This window comes from Podarcis liolepis (assembly GCF_965112155.1).
Source record: "Podarcis liolepis genome assembly, chromosome: 2".
NCBI lineage: Eukaryota > Metazoa > Chordata > Lepidosauria > Squamata > Lacertidae > Podarcis > Podarcis liolepis.
Genome location: NC_139555.1, coordinates 31,618,248 through 31,645,031, shown reverse-complemented (window position 1 = coordinate 31,645,031; position 26,784 = coordinate 31,618,248). Strand labels below are relative to the sequence as shown.

At 44.4% G+C, this 26,784-nt stretch overlaps 3 protein-coding genes across 10 annotated transcripts in view; 2 read left to right on the top strand and 1 right to left on the bottom strand.

The window, feature by feature from the left end:
* Positions 1–208: 208 nt before the first annotated feature.
* PPP1R27 (protein phosphatase 1 regulatory subunit 27) lies at positions 209–3,058 on the top strand. The gene is made up of 3 exons (XM_083481149.1): positions 209–729; positions 1,653–1,803; positions 2,276–3,058. The coding sequence occupies exons 1-3, from the start codon at positions 552–554 to the stop codon at positions 2,397–2,399; spliced, it is 453 nt and encodes a 150-aa protein (XP_083337275.1). The 5' UTR covers positions 209–551; the 3' UTR covers positions 2,400–3,058.
* Positions 3,059–5,378: 2,320 nt separating this feature from the next.
* Positions 5,379–25,888, top strand: MCRIP1 (MAPK regulated corepressor interacting protein 1). 7 transcript variants are annotated; one of them, XM_083487044.1, is made up of 6 exons: positions 5,379–5,535; positions 6,148–6,208; positions 7,087–7,253; positions 7,738–7,839; positions 8,696–8,806; positions 24,358–25,888. In XM_083487044.1, exons 2-5 carry the CDS (start codon positions 6,201–6,203, stop codon positions 8,758–8,760), a joined length of 342 nt encoding a protein of 113 aa, XP_083343170.1. In that variant the 5' UTR covers positions 5,379–5,535; positions 6,148–6,200; the 3' UTR covers positions 8,761–8,806; positions 24,358–25,888. The 7 variants fall into 7 exon arrangements, with proteins under 7 accessions (XP_083343170.1, XP_083343169.1, XP_083343167.1 ...); XM_083487043.1 differs by lacking the exon at positions 24,358–25,888 and adding an exon at positions 10,986–11,103; XM_083487046.1 differs by lacking the exon at positions 24,358–25,888 and adding an exon at positions 10,986–11,103 and having other exon boundaries at positions 5,381–5,535; positions 7,135–7,253.
* GCGR (glucagon receptor) overlaps positions 25,284–26,784 on the bottom strand; it is a 41,408-nt gene continuing 39,907 nt past the window's right edge. For both annotated transcript variants that reach the window (XM_083487022.1, XM_083487023.1), the window contains exon 14: positions 25,284–26,625. In XM_083487022.1, the coding sequence (XP_083343148.1) occupies positions 26,332–26,625 (294 nt within the window). In that variant the 3' untranslated portion in view covers positions 25,284–26,331. The remainder of the gene's footprint in view (positions 26,626–26,784) is intronic.

The window sequence follows — 26,784 nt, the reverse complement described above, 5'->3', positions numbered from 1 at the left end:
CCACAAAGGTTGCCAAGAGGTTCCAGAAAGCAGGGCTAACGGTGGGCTTTGCAAACAGTGGTTTGCAGAATCTGGGGCTGCTGGGTTCTGGGAGCTACACATACCGATTGTGGAGCAAGCTTGACCCATTAACTATTGCACATTGACAGGTGGGATGTAAATTGAAACCCTGACTTATATTCAAAAGGGGGAGGCCGGAGGGCAGGGCAGCTCAGTTACCAAATCTCATGGCAAATAGCATGAGCGGAATATCCTCAAAATAGCCATGGGGCAGATATATAACAGGAGACACCGCTGGAAATAGTCAGTCCTCAACAGGAGATCACCCACACATGCTCAGTGTTTTTCCAAGGAAGTCCCGTCAGGAGCAGAAATCATAGCTAACATCCCACCAGTCTTTCAGGTGCAAGCGTTACAGAGAAGAGAATCCTTTGGGTCTCGAGGCACTTCAAAGTCGTCTGGGTTGCCGTGTGCTTTTTATTATTATTCCTCAACACCATTTTTCAGTCCTGTCTCGCTGGTCTCTTGCTCTTCCTTCTACCTCTGCCACGATGAAGTATTACTACCCAGACTCACTTCCCAGGTATAGGCGATATACACGAGGCCTGAAAACTGTGCGTTTCCCCAATGACGTTCTCTTCCTGGACCATATTAGGCAGAGCGACCTGGAGCAGGTGGGCCGTTTCATCCGTGCCAGGAAGGTCACCTTGGACACTATCTACCCCTCAGGTAAGTAGGACGTGGGTGAACCTAACTGAAGGGTGGTTGAATAAGCCTAAGCACTAGCAGATGCCTAATCCCAAAGTCAGGCTGTGTGTTACAAACTAGGTCATGTTTTCTCCTCTAACACTTACATCAATATAGGGAGCTATGTCACCTGAAATCCTTTAGCTAGACACTTGGGTATTGAACAGATTCTAAGGTGATAGATGCTAAGAAAACTATGCCAATGTACAGCGCACTCTCTGAGAAAATATAAATCCCTTTACTAATCTGCTAATGCAGCTTGTTCCTGTGTGAATAAAATATGGCTGCTGAGTTGAGAGCAGAACAATATATCCAGTGGCAGGATGAACAGAGCAGCTTCATGCCCAGCCGTAAAGCTGAATCAGTGTTTCTTTGAGCCATTTCCCCCAGCTATGATCTCAGCATGAAAGGCTGCACTTAAAAAAGAAATCCAGTAGTCACAGAAATTTCAACAGTTACAGCTACTATGGCCCAGTCGATTGTTAGAGTGTGTTTGCTTCTTACTGACTTCCATCACACTTAGACTTTAATAATGTTGACTCAGTACTACAGAAGGCCATAGAAGCCTTGATCGAAGTGCTTTTCTTACAAACTGCTTACTTAATTCCCCAAATAAGTTTCTGGGACTCACTCAGCCTTGGTTAAAATAATAATCTTTTTCTCTATGCAAAGAACCTGGTGGGCCAAAAATTGTCCCCTCTGTGTGCCATTTCCCCAACATTTATAAGATAATGCAATCTAAAAAATGCTAAGGCCCTGGTCTAGTTTTCTGAGAGAAAAAAGATGCATTTTGCTTCCAGACAACTCCTCCCCACTGTCTCAAGCATATTAGCACAACTCCCTTTTTGTGGGATGTTTTCCTAAGATTTGCAGGCTGTGGCTGATACATTACCTTCTCCCATTAGGTATGGCTGCCCTCCATGAAGCTGTGCTTTCTGGGAACCTTGATTGCGTCAAGCTGTTGGTAAAATATGGTGCTGACATCAATCAGAAAGATGAGGACGGCTGGACACCCCTACACATGGCTTGCAGTGATGGTCACGCTGATATTGCAAGGTCAGAGATGCAAATTATGTTAACCTTTAATCTCTAGTCTAGCCATGCCCACCCTCTCTTGACAGGCCACAAACTTGGTCAAGGAAAATGAGGAGGGAAGTAGGGCTTGCTCGACAGTGAGTTCTAGGCTTAGACTTGAGATGATGACATGTCTGTTGGCTAGATGACCATCCAATCTTCAGACACTAGCAGTGATTTTTTGTGTTGGCGTGTTAAGTGACCTACGATATCTCCCAAATATAAAGGATATCTCAAGTAAGAAGGTCAGAATGGAAACCAGCTATAAGAGAAGACTGGTCTCTTTATGGAAAGAGGAAAGCTTTACATTGAAACTAACAGCCAGTTCACAAGTCCTCTGTATCATCTTGTATATGAAAGCATAGGGAAAACTGCATGTTTGAACTAAACTGTGCATGTGGGTATGTGTGTCAATTCTGTCCTCGTCTCATCACCTCATTCTTTAATCCTGCAGGTACCTCATCTCTCTTGGTGCCCAGCGTGATGCTACCAATGATGAAGGGGAGAAGCCATCCGACCTAATTGACCCAGAGTACAAGGAACTTGTGGAGCTTTTCAAAGCAGCCCGAGTAGACTAAGCTAGTGCCACTCAGCTCTTTCCCATGTGGAGTTCAGCCTCCATGGTAGGCAGCAGCATTTGTTGCATGCTGCAGGGAGGCTAGCAAAGTTGCCCCTACTATGTTGGCAAGAGTATACGGCCTCCTTAAAGAGACCACAGTTTGGTTATAATGTGTATGTATGAGAGTGGCTACCTTGGGGTTTATCAGAGAGCTATGCTTGGGATAGCCCTTCCAGAAAATGTAAACTTCTCTACCATGTGGCCCATTTTCTGGTACCTGCTACGGTCAGGCTTTAGTTAAAATGAGTCTAATAGCTGGGACACACTGGCCCAAACGGCACTGTTGTGCAGGAGGTTCACACAGGTGATTATGAAATGAACTGGACTGGGTACCAATTTGTGTGAACATACACCTTCCAATTATTATCTGGTAATGACTGATTTGAACAGTGCTTTCTCAAAGACATTCAACCTATTCAGGCCTGAAGAATCCTCACACAATTATCACAAAAAGAAAATAGCCCCAACTTCAAGCTGGTATCTTTCTGCTGTATATATTATCCTAAAAATGTCATGTATAAAGTCTCACATGTTTGCTCCTAGATTTGCTTTTCTACTGTTATTTTTTATGTGGTTCTGAAACAGCTTTTTATTTTTTCAATAAAGTAATTTCTACAACCTTGGGTTATTTTTATTCCCCCTACTCTTGGGAAGGGTAGCCACACTTCCTGCCCAGCCACTTTGTTTCCCAGGTTGCCCTTAGACTGTTCCCTAGCTGCACATGAGATTTTGGATATGAAATGAGGAAATGAATTCTAAAGAAAAGTAGAACAGCTTAAAAAGCAGAACAAGATATAGTGACTAATGCCTCAAAGTTCTCATTCATACACATCTAGCTGCTTAACTTTGATGGAGGACTTGTATTAACCTTGAAGTTGTCCATTAGACATTGTCCCTGCTGCACCGTTATTTCATTCTGTTAAGTAAGGGTCAATGTCCTCCTAGTGGTGCAGTAATAAAATTGTTAGCACATTTGCAAAGCTAAGCAGGGTCTGGTATGGCTTCAGATTAGATGTTGAGATTCCTGCACTGCAGGGCGTTGGACTTGATGACCCTTGGAGTCCCTTCCAATTCTACAGTTCTGTATTATTAAATTATGCAACTTGAGGGTTGTTGTTTTTTGCAGCACTTATAATATGTGCAACATACTATAGCTCAGATGATTGGACTAGATGACCCTCGTGGTCCCTTCCAACTCTACAATTCTATGAATCTTTGCATGCTCTTTTCTCTGGAAGACAGAAGAATGAAATGGCAATGCAAGATGGTGGATATTAGCCCTCAGCTGTGCAATGTTCCTGATAATTGCACAGTCTATGGTACACCACACAGTTTGAAGAAATTAAATAATAGGGCTTCTTTTGTTTGTGGCTGCTTCTTTCTGAATAGGTTTCAGGTACAGAGGTGTTGTTCCTGCAGCCTATCACTTAGAAGGGGAATAAGAGGCCTGTAATAAAGTTCTTACTATTTTTGTCCCAAATGACTTGAGTTGGCTTTAGTAATGACTTGGCAAATGCATGAACAAGACGGGAAGAAAATTAGATGTGGCATTTCTTGGAGAAGAGTCAATGCTTGGAGGTTTGTCCACTCAGAGACACCTGATAAGTGCTAAATACTACTTCCCAGTCGGATAGTTTGTCTCTTGGTGAAAATCAGTAGTGAATCACTTGCACCATCTGGGTCAGCATGCTTTGACAGAAGTAGGGCAGCTCTGCACAACTCACAGTTGCTTCAGGCTTCCTACATATTTGGTTAGGTGTCACTGTGGTTGCCATCTAAGCATACATCACCATGCAGAGCTATTGTCAGGGCTCACTCTATAATACACTGCACATGCATTAAGTTTGGGGACACTGCTCAACATCCTGAGATCCTCAGCTTTACTTTTAAATGACTTTTAGCCCTGGCAGTAGATGATAGGCACAGACAATGCCCAATAAGATGATAAGCAAGGTGTTGTACAGGATGGTCAGAAGTCAGGGCTTCAGTGTCCAGCAAGGATCTTTGATCTGCCCTTGTCTAGTAAGCAAAAACAAGTAGTTTTCTCTTATTTTTACCTACATTTGTTTGGTTAAATTTAGGAGACTTTTGTTGAAACCTTAGTTCCTAATGAGTTGGAGTTGTACTAAACCAGGAAGTCTCCGCTCCCATTATTCCCCTTCCAAATGCAGCACTTTAAAATGCTTCTACAGAACATTGTGTAATGGCAAAAACCCATTCAAATGGGTAAGTTAAAAATGAATTTTAAAAGATACTACAAGTGTGTGAGAGAGGAAGGGATTGCTTTTGCATTGCTATTTGAAAGTGTCAATGTATATATAGTGTGCCCTATCCTGAAGGTTTGGGCAAGGTCTAAAATTAATCCTACACCAGAAAAACAATAACATTTCCTAATTAATGGGAAATTTCGCCACCCTTTCTGTCAGCCATGCATCCTAAATGCCATCCCAAACAGAGCTAGATCTCGGAAAACTGGAGAAGGCTCTTTTCAGATTGCAATTCGAATACAAACACGGAAAATGTTAATGTAAACGTGTGAAATCATGTCAATGATTCCCACCCACCCACTAATCACAGAACTGTCCACACTTAGTTGGCGTAGATTTAGAGCGTAATGATTATGAAAACAGGATGTGGAGAGAAGCCTCAAATGTCCACAAAACGGGGCACACGGTAAACTGGGGTGGGGGTGGGGGGGTAGCGCTCAGTTAGATCCTGACCCAAGCCTGGGAAGCGGCGACTCTGCTTTGGGCAATGCCGACTTCCCGAAGCTCACAAAGGAGGGAAAGGCGATCTCTTTTAAGAAGCCTCCGTCCCGCTCCGGCTTCTACCCCATTTTTCCGTTTCTGGAGACCCGCCCCGCCCTCTCCCGCGTCTCCCAGAGCTTCTCTTCCCCACCCCTCACTCCCGTTTCCATGGATACCCCTCCCTGCCCAGCCGCTGCGTTTCCATGGAAACCTCTTCCCTCGGGTACTAGGTGCAGGGGCTACCCGGGCCCATTCGCCCGCAGTGCGCACGCGCAGCCCGGCCTAGGCGCTCTCTTCCGCCCCGGGCCTGGCAGCAGCGAGAGAAGCCGGGACTTAACCCGGGCCCAGGTGAAGAGGGTTGCGGGGTGGGGAATTGAGGGTGGGGCCGCGGCGCGGGGGGCGCCCTTTCTTCCCCGGCCCCCCGTGGAAGTGCTCCCTTTCTGTTCCTCTGGGCCTAGTAGCGCAGTCCCCAAACTCCACGGCTGCCTTGTTGTCGTTCGGGGCCGGGAGAAGTGTGGCTGCTTGGGCCTCCCTCTCCCCGCACCTCCCTCAGGAAGCTTGACATCCCATCTCCGTGCCTGAGGGTAGCGTGGGGTTGCGGATTGGAGGGGGGGTTGTTGAGGGAAGTATTGGGGTTCCCCAAGGCGCAGGTGCCTCTAGGAACTGGACTCGGAGCAGGGAGGAGGGCGGTGGGGTCCCGAAGTGGTGGTCGGGGGGCTCCAGGGCTTTTTGACACATTCGGGGATTTTTAGCGATGGGGTGGGACTTATCGGTAGTGTGGTAGGGTGGTTGGGATCCTGCTTTCTATGCCTGTAAGATGCTGCAATCTCCTTAAATGTAATAGCAGAGGTGGGCATAGATGCTTCCACCCAAAGTCGGTTACCGGAGCAATTTGTCCCCACCCGTGGGATTTATTGAGGGTCCGTCCCCATTGAGCTCAGTGTCTTGTCTTTGTTTTAGCACCGCCAAGCCACACATCCAGGACTTGGGCCAGGGCTGGGAAAGAGGCAGCCATGACAAGGTGAGAAAAGTTATGGGGCTGTGAGAATTGAACTTGTGTTAATACTGAGCGGGCTGTCAGAATGTATTGACTCCTCGATGATTGGAGACTTTCAACCCACAGTGCTGATTTTGCTGTCTTTGGTGGTTGTGTATACCATGGTTATGTACCAAAAATCTTTCTGTGTTGCTACCTGCTGACAGTGGTTCAGGAATGGTGTGGGCAATAAAGGTAAATGGATATAATTGATCGAACCTTTAACTGGTCATTAGCATGGGTCTTTGTGTTCACCTCCCCACCCAGCTTCACTAGGTAATGTTTGGATGTCAGTTCCTCCAAGCGTCTATTCTTTATTTATATAACTTTAGTTTTGAGTCTGAAACAATAACTGTTTAACACTTTGTACATAAGAAGGTGTCATGCTAATCAGGGGTCGGCCATAGGGATATCAGAATAGATCTCTGGGTGATATGATGTAGAGCGGTAATGATTTTTGATTCCCAGTTGCTTGGCACTGACAATAACAAAATGACCATCCCTCCGAAGTAATGTGGCTCAAGTGATGAAAAGGGTGGGGTAACCCAAGGTAGATTTTTATATAGAAGGACTGTGAGCTCAGTTTAGTTCAGTGCTCATATTCAAAACAAATTCCTGAGCTCAGTGTTCTTCAATTCTAAGCGTGCAACTCTTGTGAGCTGGCTGTGATAGTTGGATCATTTAGCTCTAGTTAAAAAAAGAAGTAGATTTTGCATGCCTGAAATCTGCCTACTCCTGATGTAAATGACAACTAAGCACAACCGCAGTCTGTATTGGTCACACTCTCTGAAAAGCGTAATAGCAGCCACATTGAATGGTCTGTAGAGCTAAAGGATCCTTTTGCCAGGATAGTTAGTATAAAGATCAGTGTCTTGTTTCCTCTCTCACTGGGGTCTCCACTGCACTTCCAGTTCTCCTGTCTCCCGAGTTGTATACAATGGCAAGAGAAACAGCAGCCCTCGCTCCCCAAGCAACAGCAGTGAGATCTTCACTCCTGCACATGAGGAGAATGTGCGTTTCATCTCTGAAGGTGCAGTATTTACATTTGAGAAGGCTGATCTCTTCAGTTGCTGCATCTCCACTGAGTCAGTAGCACATTTCCTTACCTCTTACCCTGTATATAACATATGTTTCTCATGCGGTTGCCAGTTCTGGTGTTATTTTTTCCTTACTCGTGTATTTAAGATGGGTGCGGGAAAGTGAAGAAAATGAAGATGAGACTCATTGGAATGTTTAGATATGAATCCAACTCTTGGAACTGACGGATAGTTCTGAGGGTATGTGAGACTTGTCTTCTGATTCTGCATCCAGCATTACAAACATTTGTCATTGCCTCCCTGCTTCTTTATTTGCATTTAAAGACTTCTCCAGTAGTAAGGGTGGGACCACTGCTTGGTGTCTAGGCTGTCTTAGGGTGCCAAAAGCTGGCAGTACTCTTGGGCTAAAGGAAAGGGCTCTTCCGTATTCTCCATGTGAAGTTTTATCCCCACTTTAACTGTTCCCCTTCTCTGCAGCATGGCAGTGTGTGGAGCGGGATCTCCGCAATCAGATGGCAAGTGGTGAACGGGGACTTGTGGAGGAGTATGTGGAGAAGATGCCAAACCCAAGTCTGAAAAGTGAGTTTTCTTTTGCTAGCTTTCCCCTTTCAAAGAAAGGTCTAATTTAGTCATGGTTACACCTCCTTGGTGACATCCAGTTTGGATTACTCTGATGTAGGACTGGCTTTGCAGAGCATTTGAAAACATATAGTGCAAGATACAGCTGAAAGAATCCTAACTGAAACCTGTCACTAGAAGCATTGTTGTCATTGGTTTCCAGATAGTTTCTGGGCTCAGTTCAAAGTGCTGGTGTTGACTTTTAAAGGTTTATATGACCTGGACTGATTGCTCCAATACAGATCTGTCTATTGACTCAATTCAGGCCCTGTTCCGGGTCTCTCTGGGGTTGAGCTGGATGGCTATGCATGAAAGGGGCTTTTCAGCAGTTGGCCCCAGGCTCTGACATTTGTTCCCTTTGGAAGCCCATTTGTCCTCATCTTTCTTGCTCTTCTGACATACGGTGAAAACTCTCTTGTATAGGAGGATATTTGGAAACATATAGTGGTAGTGTTATAGTCTATGAATTTGATTAGGTACATGAATATAGATGTACCTACTTTCTTGCATATTAGAGATTTTCTGGTTGCAGAATTTAGGTTATCATTCTAGGTAGAACTGGAGACCCCTTGGGTTTGGGTTGTAGTAATGGCCTGCTGTGTTGAATAGGTCTGGGGTACCAACTCAAACCATTTAATTAGGTGTGTAGGTTACCTGTGATCTGAATTCCAATTTAGGGTACTAACTGTTAGGTGATGGTGGGGAGGCTAGCATCTTTGTTCTTATCAAGGCAGGCTGGAGGGAGTATTGATGGAAAGCAATGTTGGTAGTCAGGAATCTTACCCTAAATTGTGTCTCCTTTCTTCTTTTTTGACAGCTTTCAGACCTGTTGACTTGAGTGACCTAAAGCGGCGGAACACACAGGATGCTAAGAAATCCTAAAAGGGCTTGGCCTGCCTCAGCCCCAAGTGCTGGCGTGTGGCCACTGGTACATGAATTTGATGACTTTGTGTTGGTTTCCTCCTTTGGTCTGGCTTGTGCCTGGGGCTGGCTCTGAATTCCCTAAGGAAGGATAGGCTTCTTGCCTTTTCTTCACAGCTTCCCTTGGCCTGGCCTGGCCTGCCTGCCTTCATTCTACAATTGGCCCCAGAAATTACCTTTTCCCCTTAGTAAATGACATTTTACTCTGATGGTGGCCAAGAGGTTGGTGTGTACCCTGTCTGTTTTAGGAGTGTGGAATAAGGCAGAAGAATCAGGAACAATATCTAATCTCTCCCTATACCTGTCTCAAAGCCCAGCCCTTCTTAGGGCAAGGCTAAGAGAGAATGATGGGACAGAAGCAATATGGGTTTTCGTAGTCCACCCTATCAATACATTGTGAGAATTCAGACTGACTCCTCATACAGTACCTGAGCTTTTAGACTGGAGGATGAAAGTGTGTTGTGCTACGATCTCCATATGCTATCTGCTCAGCTCTGTGGCACAATAATGGCGAAACGCTGAAGATAGAGGCTGAGGGACCCAGGTACAAAGTCTCCCAAGGGAAAACTCTTTTGGGATTCTGTTGTATAGGATAAAACTGAGTCGACTCCCTTATTCTGAGCTGAGCAGGTACTCCAGGTTCTGCTGTCTTTACACTCTGCTGACTTGCAGCCCCAGCCAGGGGGGCAGGTAGCATTTCTGAGCTAGCCCCAGAGCCCAGCCCCTGTGCCCCAGCAGGGCTGGGGACAGCCTTGGTGTGTGCTGGGCACTGGCAAGTGGCAGTAGTGCCCATGTTTGTGTCCAGCTCAGGCAGTGATGTTGGGGACCCTGCTCAGAGTTGGGTAGGCAAGGGGCATGGTGGCTGTTCTTTTCCCTTTGTAATGTCCCCTCTTGGTCTGTGTCTGTCTTTTAAGGAGTGTTGTAAATAAAATCTGGTTAGTCATTTTGACATTCTGCTCTGAGAATTTATCCGGCATCTCTAGCTGGGTTCCCATGAACGGGACTTGCTTACCAATCTTTCTTTGGGTTCCATGTTCTCATTGTTCTGAACTGCTTCACCTGAGCCAGAGTGAATTTTCTCAAAAGGAAGGGGTTTTGTTCCTTTTGTTGCCCAACGGCAGTGCTTGGCGGCTTCCTCTGTTTTTACTTGACTATTACTCTCCATTGGTGCTGGGCTAGTTGCAACTTAGTCTGTCTGGAGTAATTTACAGTTCAGCCTAACCTGATGCTGTTGTGATGGTTAAACCTCCAGAAGGGCATTCAAGTCCCTTTTGCAATCCTGTAGGGGAGAAGGAACTATGAAATATCTAGTCCCTTAGGTGTGATGTATTTAGCTATCAGTCTTCAGAAAGATATCCTAGTGCTTGGTAAACAGTTGCCATTTGGATGCACATTATTTTGTGCACCTTAGAAGGGTGTTCACATCGTGCTGTGAAGGAGGTGGAGTTGCAGGCTGCTTGGGGAAAGTGCTTCATGTTAGCTATGAGGTGACACCTACTGTGAAGCAAGGCCTCTCTCACAACTTGTTATTTCCTTGGCTAATGAAATGGTCATTTTCTGTGTGATTGGCAGCAGGCACCTACAGTGTTTCCTATCCTTGGAATACTGGTGCTTAATAGGGTTAGCACGGGGTTTATCTGGTGTTGGGTTATGTTGAGTAGTCTTAGCTGACACCTTAAGAAGTTTTTGTGTGCACAGAACACATGTGTGCCTCTGCAGCAGAATGGTGGAGACTTTCAGACATCCATTTTCCCTAAGGCAACAGGGTAGGGAGTGTTGCTTAGTAAGGTATTTTTCCTCCTTGAAGTCTGGGAACTGGAGCAGTGGTGCCTGTAGGGTCAACAGGAAGCTAACATTATTTTCACACTGTAATCTGGCTGCAGGTGATATTATTACCTTTAGTTGGATAAGCAGGATTTTCCTACCGCTGCAAACTGAATCAGCACCCCCAAATGCGGTAACGCTTGAATCCTCAGTAGTTTGCTGTGCTGTGGATATTTTATCTCAGTCTGCTTTCCCAAATATATCTTTATGCTAGCTTTGAAATCATACCCAACTTGCTGTGCGCTTTTGCCAGTCTTGATTGAAGTGGGCAATATTTGCACCCAGCCTGACCAGTTTGTTTACTTTGACCAAATGTCATGTCATGAATTGGATTAGAACAGAGTGTGTTTCTCTGCCAACAGGCAGCACAAAAACGTAGCTATGAAAGCAACATGGAGCATAGTGCCAAGGAGACGTCAAGGAAGATATAGAAGATCAAATGAAGAAAATAAAGGTTGCCCGTGGTGTGATAATGATAAACGGGATGGTTTCAGTAAATCCTTCAGCACCTTTAACCATGCACTTCCCTCCATGCAGTATTGCAGGGTTTCTTTTTCTGGCTGAAATATGAAGCCAACATGGGAATTAACCCAATTAAGTGAGATCTTATTTGTTGATCCAAGCTAAACAAAGAGGGCAGTTTTCCAAGACACTCTGAAAGTGTAAATCTTTACTTGAGATAGGTTTACATTCTATTTGTGGGGTTAGTCCATAGAGGTTACTTCTTTCCATTAATCATTATTGCTCTTTCTTGTGTTTAATAGATTATGCTTTAGTGCAATGCTGCCTCAGGGAAAATGTGGTTGCAGCCCCAAACAGCCCTGTGTCTAGGGCCCCCCCCCCATTTTTGAGGAAAACAAGGAGAACCAGACATGTTGTTTTTGGTAATATGTAGTTATATCCCTTGTTCTTCACCAGATATTTTGGGATGTGTAAAGGCTTTATAGATTTCAGAAAATATTATCAGCCTCAGAATTAGTCCTCCTGCCCCAGCTTTTTGATGATACAGGTATAGATACAGGAATATGCAGTGCTTTGTGAATCTTTGAGGATAGATGTTAGTCCTCAACCCATTGTGTAGGGATGCCAAAGACTGTAAATGTGCTGATCACATCTGTCCCTTCTGTTGAAAAGGCTACAGAATGGTCATTCATTAGTGCTAACCCATGTGGCTGTTTGTGTGAAGTTACACCTACATAATTTGAGTCTTTCCTTTGATTTGAATGGGCAGTGTCCCCTGCAACCTCTTACCTGAGTGGCTGCATCGTTAGACCAGACACCTTTGCAATTCACCCACCCCAAAAAATATTCCAAATGTGGGCACAACTGGAATGTGATGAGATTATATGGAACAAATCAGCTCATGTTGATTTCTCAACATAAACATTTTATCATGTAAATTGACCTTTAATCACCCAAGAGTGATGGGCTTGGTATGGACTTTGACCAGAGAATTTATAATGCTATGTTTTAAAAATACAAAATTAACATGGTGGGGGAAACTTTTATATGTGTACATCCTGCTACGAACAATCCACATTACTGTGTGTCACACAACTACAGTGGTGCCCCGCAAGACGAATGCCTCACAAGACGAAAAACTCGCTAGACGAAAGAGTTTTCCGTTTTTTGAGTCGTTCCGCAAGACGAATTTCCCTATGGGCTTGCTTCGCAAGACGAAACATCTTGCGAGTTTGTTTCCTTTTTCTTAAAGCCGCTAAGCTGTTAATAGCCGTTAATAGCCGCTAAGCTGCTAAGCCACTAATAGCCATGCTTCGCAAGACGAAAAAACCGCAAGACGGAGAGACTCGCAGAACGGATTAATTTCGTCTTGCGAGGCACCACTGTATATGGGTAAAGAAGGACAAAGACATTTGGGCAGCCATTTCCTATAGTCAGTTTTTTTAGTTTATTTATTTAAGTGCAATAATGAGATCACCTTTAGGTCTTTAAAAGTGATAGGGAAAATCTGCAGTGCTGAAATGATGGCAATGAAGAGAAAGAGGGGTGAGTCTTAAATCTTAAAAGTTAGCACCATGGCACTTTCATTTTGTCATTATTGTGTGGAGAACTTAACTTTTTAAATAAGTATGGCCAAAAAAGTGTCTTGATGCTAATGATCGGAACTAAGGGAATAACAAAGAATTCTTGATAAAATGATGCCCCTTATAGAGGTGATAGTGGATGAGTGATACTGCTGATATGTTCACCTGCCCAATAAGACACCACACACATTGGATTTGGAAAAGCCTAGCTATGGCTATCTGCGTGTGCAGAAAAACTGCAACCAGTTCTAGTAAAAAATTAAAAGCAGATATTCTGATCTCCGAGAAAGGGCAGAAGAACCATAGAAGAAACATGGGGGGACAACAATTGGATGCTGACATCATGTGGGTGCCTTGTGGAAAGCGAGTGAATGAAGCAATAATAATAAAAATAATGATATAATGTATTATTTATACCCCGTCTGTATGGGTGGGTTTCACAAGGCAGTTTATCACTAACCGAGTACAGAAACTAACCCCAGTGTGGGTGCTTGGGAATAAAGTGTCCTAGGTACGTGTGTGTGTGTGTGTGTGTGTGTGTGTGTGTGTGTGTGTATGTATTCTTGGTCTGCAGCTAAATGACTATTCATTTGCCAGCTTGGATTTTGTCCCTGGGCCTCCAGCTGCCAATCCCTACGTTCTGCCTTCTACTTAACGTGGCGGCTGTATTTGTAGATGGATCACACGTCATCTTGTTTTTGTATGATTCCCGTTGTTGTGGAACTTCAGGGCACATGCTCATGGTCTCTTGAGATGAGCTTGTCACCTCTTACCCAGCCAGCCATACTCGAATGATCAAAAGTTGTGAAATAGTGTGCTTTCCCCATCCTTTTAGCATACACTTACATGAGCAGTGGGGGATTCTATTCAGCTTAAGTGATTGTGAATGTGGAACTGGAAGAGTAAGTCCTGGTACGTGAATTAACAACATGGAACACTTGTCTTTTTACACCTTATACATAGGACTGTGGAAGCCAACTTAATGGCTTTGGAAACCTGCACTGTTTTCCACACTCATAAGGTACCACAGTCCTGCGAGAAAGCATGAGACATCCCTGTTGCTGTCTGAGGGGACTGGGATTTAAATGCTGCATCTATTAATATACCCAGATCTGTTTTCGTCCTTTGGTCCAGAGGATTTATTGCCATCTAAATTACACTTACTAGATGCAAGATTTCCCCCATCACTTCACCAAGGCTGAACCCTGTCACCTCTGGCCACTGTGAATCTCTTGAAACACAGTCCTATTTAGAGAGTCTGACCTGTGAGGTTTATGAGCTATTCCCCCCCCCCCCGCCCCTTGCATTTTGTGGCCTAGAATTCTTTTGGGGGTTATGAGGTCAAATTTTGGCATAGTGGGTCTAATTACATTAAACAAAAAAATGTTTTCACCGCTGAAAAAGTGAGGACTTTTACCAAATCACAAAAGTAATTGGATTTAATAGTCCTTGCTGTTAATGCTGGCTCTGATCCTGCACAAGTTGACATGATACCCTTCACACATGAAACGCTAGAGGAACAGGGATATTGTTGTGGGGAATAGCCTTTCCACCACCACTCCATTTCAGAGGGGTGGGGGGCTTTAAACCTTCACTCGAAACCATAATTAAATTCTAAGGAAAATAAAATGAATTATTCTAGAAAGGTATTGCATTACAAAAAGAAGGGGGCAGCCATGCTGCTCTACAAATCTCTCTTTCTCTGTGTAACAGGATTTTGTGTGAATATGCTTGTTCCCGAAAGATACAGCAGATTCAGAAAAGATACAGAAAGATTCAGGTTTTTTAAAAAGTGGCAAAATGATGGGGTCAGGGAAGCTTATCACTTTTAGTATAAAGCTTATCACTTTTAGTACAGTATTTACTCCTGCAACAGTTGTGGTAAATAAAAGGAAATAGCAAATTCCCAGTAGCAAAATACTGTAGCTTGTGTATTTTTTTTAAATTAAAAAATGCAGTGAGTTTGCAATTGGCTTGGAGGCAAGTGCACATGTAGCTTTCTCACAACAGCAAAAATACCGTGCATTTGTTTTGCATTGAAATTGTCCTAAAATACCTTGCACGCTGAAGAGAAACCCATCTAATGAAATAAAGAAAAAGGGTGTTGCTCATACTATAGATTTAAACCTGTGGAGAGTTCACAGTAAAAACAAATATCTGCTGTTGATGTGGGTGGAACAGTTTCCCTAGTTGATGTGTCAGCAAGCACTCATTAACACAAAGGGTGGGGTTTTTGTGTTGCATTAACTGGGAAGAGTTGGGAGTGGTTTGATCTTGTTACATCCATCCAAATACACAAGGACGGGACACGGGACATTGAGACATCCCTATGCTAGTTGTTCTTTACATCTATTCCATGCTCATCCCTGATGACACAGATATGCCTACCTGCATATTGAGTCTGTCCCCACTTCCCATACACTAACAGAAAGCTTTTTTTTTAAGTTGCCTTCTTTATTCTGCCTATTTGCTTGTCTGCTTTGGACACCTTTCCTATTATTAATTAGCTGCCTGGTAGCTAATTAACTACTGTTCTCATGATTCTGCTGCAAGACTTGTATTAATCTATGATATCCCTGAAATCACAGTGATTCATGATTTCACTAGATTTGTATAACGTGTATAGAAGGGGATGGTGCGTTGCCAAACATGGTTAAAAGAGTGTTAAAAGTTATAGGAGAATGAAGAGCAGGCATTATCTTGTGGCTGTACAGCAGCACAGGTGTGGATAAGGTGAGATCTGCTCAGCGGGCGGCAGGGGGCCTGAAGTGGTGTGTCAATCCGTGTGAGGCCTTCTTTGTTCCACTTTCATTTCCACATGGAAGTCAGCAACTTGTGTGATAACAGTATGGCACAAGAGAGAGAATTTGGAGTACCCAAGCTCTAGCTGGATGGACCGAAACTTGTTTAATTGGTTTCATCCATAAATGTAAGGAGGCTGCAATCCTTTCTGCCCATAAACAAAACGGAAGTGGCTTGGCTGGCTGAAAATAAAAATATAAAACTGGGTCCAACAAAGAGCACCCTCTTCTCTCATTCCTGTTTTCTCTCTCGTGTCAAGTGAAAGGAGCCAAAGTGTGAAGCAATGCCCTTGAGCTCCCATGTTTTCTCTGTCCTGCTGGGGATATAAGTTTGGATAAAATTTGTGGGACGTTCCCTGTTTTTGTCTGAAGATGGCAGTGCTGATACAAATGAAACATGCCTTGTTGGCGAAGTCTTGGCTCTCATTAGGGAGTGAATAGACAAGAAAAAGAAACCAGTCACAAGAACATCAACTGTACCAGACTAGATTGAGTTGACGACCTGACCTGCTCAGTATGCTGTCCCAGTTGCACAACAGAAAAATGTACAAACAAGGTTAATATAGGTAGATGTATGCCTTGTGATCTATTCCCAGCTTATAAAAAAACTAGAAATAATTTGAGTCTAAGCTTGCTGTGTCCCAGAGGTAGAGTGAAGAACTCCTGGAAAGGAAGAACTGGCACCTGCAAAGCCCAATATCCAAAGAGTACGTGGTTTATTCTGAGGCAGGATACTGATCATTAAACTACAGTAATAGGGAACTAAGTTTTAAAATGTACAATAGTTTAGCACCATCAGCATATTCCACCATATTCCTAACCAAACATTTATAGTTTTCTATCATCATAGAGTTAAAACGTTCTTCCTAAAGCCAAGCACCAACCTTTTGGGTGGTTGGTAGAGCTCTTCTATTTGTTTCCTGCTGTTGACAGGCCTTCAAGTAGTTGAATAGTAGATTATGTCACCTCTTAGTATTTTCTGTGCTAAGCAAAATCAATTTCTGCAGTCTGTTTTTATCATGGCACCACTTGTTCTCCAGTTACCCAGCATAGTTGGGGCGGGGAGTTAAGTTCTAGAAATCATGAAGTGGTTTTGACCTTTCCTGGGTGAGGAAGAGCAAAGTGGTCTTAATAAACTAACTAACCAGCAAGAGCTATCTTTGAAACATGAAGATTTCCCTAAATACTTATTGACATAGAAAGTGTGAATTTTTCAAGCCTAGTCTTCCTTATGCCCAAGGTAGCCTAGGTGCTGAGGGTTGAGTCCTACAAATGCGTCTTCAGCTCTTTTCATTCAGATGAGAATACACAGCATCACCCAACCATCCATCTTGTTATGTGTGAGAAGTTTTAAAGCGATAATTTATCTGCCGCACATGTATGCTGCCCTTCCAAGGTGCTCCATATGGATGCTAACCTCAGGGCTCCTCCAGACAACCTATTTATTGGGCATTCATCCTCATTTACTTGCACAATTTAACCTTATGCAGAGGTTAGTTTATGTGTGGTATTTACTGAGCATATGTTCTGATTTGCTGGTCGGGTGTTCATACACCTTTCCGTTATCCATTCGTGCCAGTGCATTTCCTCTTCATTTTCTTAATCACAAAAATCCATTTTAAAAAAGGATTTGTTGTACTATGGTGACAGAGCACTCTAATCCACTTTAATTGGTATGCACTTGAATCCCTCCTGCAAAATACAGCCTGGAGTTGCCCTCACAGTCCCTGCCCTTTGTACTGTAGGTTAGGTAGGCAGAGAGAAAGTGATTTGCCTAGGCTTACTCAATGAGCTTGGGGCTGAACCAGCTTTTGAATCCTAGATTTTCCATATTCAATCCTGACAGTAGCCAGATAACCACACGGCTCCTGTTAAGCTAGGACAGTTTGCTATGACAATAGGCTAAGAAACCCCTGTGAATGATATATGCAGACTGATTGCTGGATTTCTTCAATCAGAATAGTGATGAGAACTAAGTACGGAATTGGCTTCTAAAATGCCCTGAAGATTTTCAAGGAGAACAGATCTGTCATTGGCCATATATACCCCTTATGAAATACGTAACACTACCAGAAATTGGGAGGGACTCTGTTCTATTTGCACCTTGCATCAGTAAGCCCTTCCTCTTCCGCATCTAGAGGGGGTGGTTCTTGGAAATGAGTTGCTCATTGTTATGACTCAGTTCTAATGACGCGCTTGGCCAACAGCCCCTGATAGAAAACATTGTTCCCTTCATTTAAGCCTTTAATTATGTAGTCATTACACTGCTGTTGGCGCAGAGCTGAGATACGCAAAACACGCATTCGGTTATGTGGTCTGCGTGAAAGGATCTAGGAACCCTCATAGGCATGGATGGAATCCCTGGTGGTGTGGTTCAGATGTGTGTTTGGAATAGAGCCAAATTTCTGCATCAACTTACTATAGTGGATGTCTTGCATTAACTCTACAGTTCAGTCTGTACACTTGATCTGTGTAGGTGTTCTTGTACCTGCTCAGTCTATACTTGCAAGTACAGAATGAATTTGGGGCGGCAGCACTGTTTTCACAAGGTACAAGCATACATTTGGCTCTAGATGACTAGTTTATAAAAGGATGGTCAATAGAAGCATCTTGGAACCAAAGCTTGACTGCACATCTCTAGGAATGTCCTGTGCAACCTGAGGGATAGAGGTGCCAAGGCAGCAGTGGGGCAGTGAATGCAAGTTATATTTGGAATTACAAAAGGCAAACACCCTATAACAAAAGTGAACTCAAACAATACCAGAATGAAATTAGGTTGCTTGTACTGCAAATACTGGAAACTGCTTTCTCCCCCACAGTTGTATGTGTTCACATGTGCTTTTCACTGCAGTTTTTTCAATTCTTCTGTGACAAATTAGTAGCTTCTTGAGATAGGGTGAAAATAGCACAGTATTCAAGTTAGGCTGACACCCCTAATATATGTGGTTGTGATATTTTTGGTTTTATTTTTATGTTTCCCCTAACAGTTCCTGACATTGTCTCTTTGATGACTGTTCAGTACATCAAGTTGATATTTTCTCAGTGAGCTGTGTTATCTGTAAGGATTATCAGATGTCTTTTCTGCATACTTCATTTTTCTAGAATCCCAACACTTGTGCTTCTCAACCTTGAATTTGATTGCATTGTTTCTTATGAGGCATTTTATGAGATCTGTGTGTAAGTCTGTTGCAGCATTTTATGAGCTTAATAGTGCTAAATCAAACTGATTGTCTGCCGGTTGTGCAGACTTCCTCTCCATCCCCTTTTCCAGTTAATCAATGGGTAAACTGTGAGACATCCTGCAGTTTGCCTTTTCTACGTGGTGAAAAATCCCATTCATCTCAAGGCTCATTCTTCTTTTAACCTGATCTATGAATGAACTAGTTTCTCTTATCCTATGAGTCATGACAAGGGGATCTAGATACCTGAATGACTTTTTCTGCTTTGAGCTGCAGAATATATAATTTTAAATAGGTTTCAGTGACTTTTTGGAATTCAAAGCTGTTGTTTTTCAAAGCATGACTTAATTAAGCTTTTCAAAATCCAGTCGATAATGATAGGAAAAGTTAAGCAAGTGCCGTTCCTGAAATCAAGGAAACTTAAAAGTACTTAATTTTGGCTGGGTTTAGTTTTAAGGTTCTTGTCCTCTTTGTTTACATATCCATTAGCTTCCCTTAGCTCCCATCTAAAAAGGAGTTTGTATAGTGTGGAAACATTTTTATTCCACATAGCTCCTGAATATGTTTAGCATGTGTTTGTTTATTTTTCCTGAAGCCAACAGTTTAGTTTTATTTTATTTGGTAAGAGAGCTAGGATTGTGACAGTTATCTGATTTTCTTTTAATGACCAAATTTTACGCTGTGAAGAGCAAAATGAATCACTACCATTAACGCTGAGTTGTTACAAACAAGATAGTATTGAGATAATAAAAGGCCCTAGGAGAGCAACAGAAACCGAATGACAGCTTCCCAAACTCATTAGGCTGATTATGGTGCGTTTCCTCTCCATACATTATTCCTAAGGCGCTAGCATTTAAAAGTGTGTAAACATTATGATGTCTCTTTTAATCCACAGAAATGCATGTGCCTAAGTGGTGAAAGTACGTTTTGAGGTTTTACTGAACTTCTTTGCAGCAGAATAGAAAACACATTTCTATAAAACACTTTAAAGTGATGTTTTCATACATGGGCCTTGAATCATCATTCAAATGAAATAATGCTGGAAATAGTTATTCCTTCTGACTGTTTCAGCTCTGTTTAAATTGCAGGCCTGGCTGAATCTTATAAATTAAATTCAAGTCTCACTGTTTTGACCCCAGAGTGGTGGATGGGACAGCTATAGCTTCTTTTCCTATCTATTTTTCTTGGACACTTTGCAAGACACATGAATTGCTGCACGTGCCCCATCTAGGCCCCCCACCGCTCTTCTGACGCTCCTATTCTCTCCCCCTCTTCTGAAATCTTATTCTTTGATACTGTTTGCACAGAGGGATGGGGAAAATCAGTCAGTACTGAGGCTAGTGTAAAGATTGATTGTGGATATCCACTCCTATATGAAACAAGACTCAAAATTGATTGTCCTCTTTTCAGTAATTGGAAATTTAGCAAAGGAATGATTGTACCAGTCCTTGACATCTGTGCAGTTGCTTGCTAATTTTACAGACTCCTCTCCATATGAAGTAGTCTGCTAGCTCCAGAGTCCATCACTCCTGTGAGCAAGGTAATGTGTGTATATGAACCAGCATGGCCTGGCTTAAAAACATCCCCCTTCCACAATCACAAGTTGCTCACCTGTGCTTAGGCAGAGCTGGTCTATATGTACTTTGTGATAAGTCCTTGTCTCCTAGTGTTTAGTCATGCCTGTGTCTACCAGCAGGTAACTCATTCCTCCTAAGAAGTCTGGATTCCTGCCTAGCTAGTGTTGCTCTTGTCAGAGCATCCCCTGTTACCATGGAAGCCCATCCTTCGCAGATGACATGTGCCACAGTCCTTTACAGCTGGGAGAAAATGTCAGTTCATTTGATCTTCTGCCTTCCCTGTGGTACATGGAACCCAAGAGTGCTGGGGAAGCAAGCAGCACTGGTGGGGCCCAGGAAACCGCTTCACTTTCTGCTCTTTGCACTGTGAGAGAACTTTGCAACCAAGGAGAACAAATTTCCCTAAATTGGCCTCACTTCATTGGGAAATGCAGGCAGTGATAAGAGGAGCTAGTGGGGGATGTGTTGAAGTTGGGCTGACACAAGTTGTTTTGGGAGTAGTCCTCTGAGAGACACATGTGGCAGGGTACAGTTTATGGGCCCCAAGAATCAATAGGTTGTGTGTGTGTGTGTGTGGTGGGGTAGAGAGTGGCAGCAATTTAGCTCTTTCTAAATCACCTTTCTGGGCGAAGTTCATGACACCATAGGCCAGAGTTTCCCATCGTGAGCATTTGTTGATAAGATCAGAGCAGCCCATGCCAGGAATAGGAAGGAATGTCTGCCGGCACCTCCTGTGTTGTGTGGGTGGGGTCTCTGCCTGCTCCCTAGGCTCTAGGATCTGGACCGTGAAATTGACCCCGATGGGGCTCTTACATAAGTTTCTGTCTGCGCTTGGAGACTAAGTGGCTGTCAGAGGCGCAGCATCGCCCACACGACAGACAGGAGTGCCTAGGGTGCTGTGCTCTCTGGGCTGTAATTTATCCTGCCAACTCTACTCAGTGTGCCAATAGAGACACAGCTTTCTGCATTTGGGCACAGTTACATAGGGTGGGAGATAAGGACGGTGTGTGCCAACCATGCATGCTGCCAGGAGTCCAAGGCCTGCCTAGGATTCGTATCAGTGAAGGTCGAAAGTCAGTCTCCCTGGACTCTTCATGACGATGGTACAGCCAGCCCCCTTGGCTATGGGCTGGCCCTATGGTGCTTACCTGCAACATTTGAGTCCACATCTGAGTCCACAAACATGCTACACTGAAAGTTCTGCCATGGGGACATTGTCCACCATCCCACATAGTCTTGGAACTGAGTCGGCGGGAGACAGGTCATGATCCAGTATGTCGTTGCTCGTCTTGGAATTTGAGCATCACAGAACCTGAGTGCAATTGCTCCCCTCTCTCCACTGTGGTAGTCACAGCAGTCTCTCAGCCTCTTTGAAGGCAATAGCATTGTGGGCGCTCCCTTTCAGAGGACAGGCACGAGGCATCTTTCTTGGGCTTCACTTTTGAGATACTTTGACAACTGGGAAGAACGAGCCATCCATGCCATGCGCCTGACCCGCCACCAGCCATATTTACCTTTGCATCAAGTGCCTTTGTGCTCCGGCAATTTGCTTCAATTAGGCTCGTTATCTCAGTCAGAGGCACCCGGTGACGGCAGTGGCTTCCTTGCAGGGGGTGGGGAGAGACATCAGCTCAGTCTGTGCCCCTTGCTCACCACAGGCCTGTGAACAGATGGCTGAGGTGGTGGTTCTTGAGTCCATTCTCGGCTGCTCTTGGGTGTGAAGGTTGCAAGAGAGAGGAAAACAATAAACCAGGCAAATACTGCTGTTATGGTTCCAAAGACAACTTGCACTTCTGGTCTCTGGGCTTGTATTCCATGTGCAGTGTGAGTTTATATGCAAGACAGCAACTTATTTATTTATTTCAACAATTTGTATGACACTTGTATGCCCCACCATGTGCGAATCCCTTGCAGACAACTGCAGTGCTTGGAGACAGACTGGTCATGTATCCAAGCAGTCATTTCTCCTCTAGGTCACATCCTCTAGACTGCTGGGAGGAGCACAGAGAAAAGAAATGCCATGGTGCATCTCCAACCGTTAAACCAGATTCCTTCATCTGCCCCAGCTGCAATAAAACATGTCTCTCCTATATCGGTCTCTACAGCCACAGCAGGCACTGTAACTTTCCAGCAGTTTGACTTTACGCCTGATAGTGCATTCTTCCATTGTCTCCCCAGACAGACGGATACCAGCAACTGTGTGCCGCTTCACCACAGCCTTCTCTAAGCAGTTGTACAGGGGACCCAATACTACAAGACTAAAAATGGGTTAAACCTTTAAAATCAGACTTCAATTAAAATGCTTGCTGGAATAAAAGAAAGCATTTGGTAAGCTCTGCGAGTTCAGCATGTCTGAATTTTCAAAACAGCCATCACTGCCATCATTTGGAGCAGAAAGCATTTTTCTCCAGATTGCACAGATTGCCCTACTTTGCGGGATTTTGCGTCTCTTCTCCTGTTGCATGTTAACATGGAGTGAAGGCTCGGATTAAATGGTCACTTGGGCCTGCTGTGCCTTTCAGATTCCTGAGTCCTAAACAGAATGCGTGGGTACCCCGTGGCCATTGATGTTGGCTCTGGGACATGTTTACAGTCTGTTGGGTCTTAAGCCAATCAGGCCCCAGGTGTGACTGCGGTCTGGCTGAGGGCGCAGAGGGCACTGGATTGTGTTCATTCCCAAATGAGGGAAGGAAAAGCTCTACATCTCACGGCTTGGGAACGAGGTGTTGTTTTGAATTAAAACCAGTGGGAGATGAAATGAGGAAGGCGTTTGCTGGAGGGTCACAGGCATTATGAATGCCAAGCAAATAACTGGCTGTGTGCATGTACCCCACTGTCAAACTGAAGAGGGTGTGCATGCGTAGCAGCGAGCGGAGTGTTAATTTGGCATATGCTTCCCTGTTTGGGGGGACATTTTGGGAGGTGGTGCACTGGGGGAGAGACAGTGGGACTAATCCCATGAACAAGGGGATTGTCCTGTTCCTAAAACTAGCTCAGGGAGACTTAGAAGTCACATGCTGCCAAAGCACCTTAGGCAGAGGCACAAAGGAACTGGAGAGAGCGCAAGTGTGTGACATAACCATGCTCTCCTGTTTGCGCACGTAGCTCGGGGGGGACGGACGACGACGACGACAAGTGCTATGTGTGTGTGAACGATGTTACACAATTTACGTTTCTTCTGTAACCCGTCCAGCAGGCATCCAAAGTGAGCACAATGGGTGCGTCATCATCCCACGTCAGGAAAAGGGCCATGCACTTTCTCAAGTGTGGTCCTCTGCAGAAGTGACGCCACTAGTGGATTGACATGAGTGACATGACTGGGCAGGGCTGCAGAGCTGAGCAGTCAGTATGATTTCAGTGATCTAATATCACAGGTATGGGAAACCTGTGGCCCTCAAGATGTTTTTGGACTCTTAACTCCCATCAGCTCTGGCTGGGATGGTCAATGATCAGGGAGGATCATGTAGTCCTGCAATATCTGGAGTGTCACAGGTTCCTTCCTAACAGAAAAGGATCTGGGATGTGTTGCAAGTTCATTTTCAAGCTTACCTGCTCTCTCTTCTTCCTCAGTAGGATCTCTTTGTCCCATCTTCAAGTTTTGCCTGCTGTTGCTATCTCAAATAATGCTTTGTGAATCAAATTACATGTCAATATGAATGCTTTTTTTCAGGCTTGTATAAGCATTCAAACTGTTTCCACAGATGTCTGTAAGAATCCACAATGAGCAGTAACCTTGCCCCAGGCCCTTTCAGTTGGCATTCAGGCCTTATTCCAGGTCAGATAATGTGAACAGTATTTAATCTTAAAAATACACCTTGGCAGCTTTAGGGGAACCTTTCTTAGATCAACCTGTTACAATTCTGCACTGCCTAACTTTATTCCAGCTCATTCTATGTGTACATGTCTCCCTCCACCAGAAGTAAAGAGAACAAGGCCTTCACAATGAAAATGCTACTCCTGCCGATATTTTCCGTATGAGACCACCTGTGATGGAGACCCCCTGAGCAGTCCTACTGGACTTAGCAGTTGGAGCAAGGGCTAAAAAAAATACTTGCTCAAGGCCAGACAATTGGTACGCAGCAGAAAATAATGAAAATTACGTTTCTGGTTTATAGTCGATTCCCATTCACAGGAAAGCTGCAGAGGCAGAAAGAAAGCAATCTGTCTAAGACCAGACAACAAGTCCATGGCTAGAAAGCATTCTGTGCCCACAGAGGGAATCCACACCATAGTATACGGCCAGACCAGTGATGGGATGGAAGAGGAAGAAACCAGGCTGGAAGCAGGTAAGGAATGGAGAGAAATCTGCTCTCTGCCCCACCGGACCACCTGCCTCCTGAAGCCTGCCACAGCTGAAGGTGATTGTTTCCTGCCAGTGCTTAGACTGGCTGCAAATGGGAATGGGCAGGAGGGAGGTAGCAGGAAGCTGATGGCCTCCGACTGCTGTGATGATTTCCTAACATGCCTGCACTGAAGATTTCTTCCATACTGCAGTTGGTGTCCTGCTATGGCACATCACTAAGATGTGCACGCATGGAGTTATTATGTGGCTGTTCATGTTCAGAAGCCACATTTGTGCGTGCATGCACATGTGCATGTACATATGCTGCAAATATTTTTTTTAAAAAAAATAAGCAACTTTTTTGGGGCAGCGTGGAATGCAGTGTTCTTAAAGAAGAACATACCAATGGTTGCTGCTTGGAGATTTTGGCATCAAAGGGTGCTAGTGAAGCACTTTTGTAAAGGGACTTGGGGACTGGATGGGACATCACACAGGGGTAGGAGTTGGCAATTACCTTTTTCTTGCAGTGGTTCTAATTTAAAGCTGCTGCGTGGCCTCCCTGGAAAGGTTAGTACTTCTGAAGGACAAGGCTGGTGCAGGACACCTGTTCCTGTCCATGCTGGTGAATGAAAGGCAGTCCAGGCCCCAGCAAGGATAAACATCTCAGTGCATCAGGAGGCACCGTCTCAGTTGCCAGGACATACAGCACAATTTATTGGGTCCTTCAATCACCCGAACATTGGCACTGACAGGCAGACATACTCAGACACAGAAGAGGCCCTCAGAGCTTGTATTGCCCACACAAGTAGATTTACAGAGTCACCCAGCACAGAAGGCGCAAGCATGCCCACAGTGTGGATGCAATGGTACAGCCACGTACAAAGTCAGTGACCCAAGTGAGCCGTGTCACTTCCACGTAGATATATATACTGAATGGTAGTGCTGTTTTCCTTCCAAACTCTGCAGGCAATGCTTTCTGCACCGCCCCAAAATATCTCTTTAAGTGGTATGCCATCCCATGTGCCCAGAAGGCAAAGACATCTCTGTTCCAGAGACTACATTTTCATATGTGTGAAAGTGGATCTGCAAAGTTTGTACTCAGAGAGCCCACTAAATTTGACCTTTTGCAAATGGGACACTTGGCATTGGACAATTATACATACGTTTGCATGTTTTGCTGCACAATTTGTTTGGGGAAAATGAAAGAAACATATGATAGCCTCTAGATATATCCTTCCCTATGACTGATTTAAAAAAAAAATTGCACAGACCCTGTGTGTGTGTGTGTGTGTGTGTGTGTGTGTGCATTTTGCAGATAGTACTTGTTCTCTGTAATTTATGAGGACTAGAAACTTGGTTGTTGGATTTTGGTTGTTGTTTTTTTTTAAAAAAGAGGAAATCGGAGATTCTTAAGGAGTCTGATCAGTGCTGATTCTGGCACAATCATAAATGTGCAGGCTTTCAAAGTTTCCTAACAATTGTACAGAATCTCCTCCCACTACAAATCTTGTTTGGCCTTGTCCCCTCTGTCAGGATGCCCTGAGGCTGGGCTGTCCCCTGGATCTCATGTCCTGGAGCATTCAGCATGCGGACAGGCAAGGCAGCTCGTCTTGCTGGGTCTCTCGTAAGCATGTCTCCAGCACGGAAAAGGAATTTGCACCATCTAGTCAGTGCCGAGCTGCTTGGCAGAGGGCACACTTTCCAGTCATGTGTCCCACAGCCTCCTGGGCTGCCAGCTGCCCTCTTTGCTCTGCAGGACGGCTGCCTCAGGGGGCAAAGAGTGAGACAGGCCCCATAAGCCAGGGGCAGACGGGCAAGTCAGCTTCAGAGGTTGCTCTCGGCTGTGTCAGGGAACTCGTAGCAGTGGGGCTGCTCGGCCACTGCCAAGTTTTCACTGGCACTGCATGCTGTCCTCTCCAGGTACTGAGTGCTGGTGTGCATGGTGGCTTGGCTGCGGCCCAGCCCATTGAGGTAGTTGCCAACCAGCTTGTGCTTCTCGCCGGTCCTGGTACCCCCGTTGCGGACATGGGGGGTGTGGCTGTACGTGTGCTTGTATTCCTCTTCTATGTCCCAGCCAAGCTTCCAGCGCGTCCATTTCTTCATGAGCTCTGACTGCACCTATGGAGATAGAAACATTTGCGGGGAGGATGTGTTATTTACTGGTTTGAGGTTGTATTTTTAAATATTATTATCCGCTGTAGGCTGCTTTGCCACAAATGGCAGGATTATAAACCTTTATAAATAAACTCTGTATTAATCTCATGCATATGAGAAATA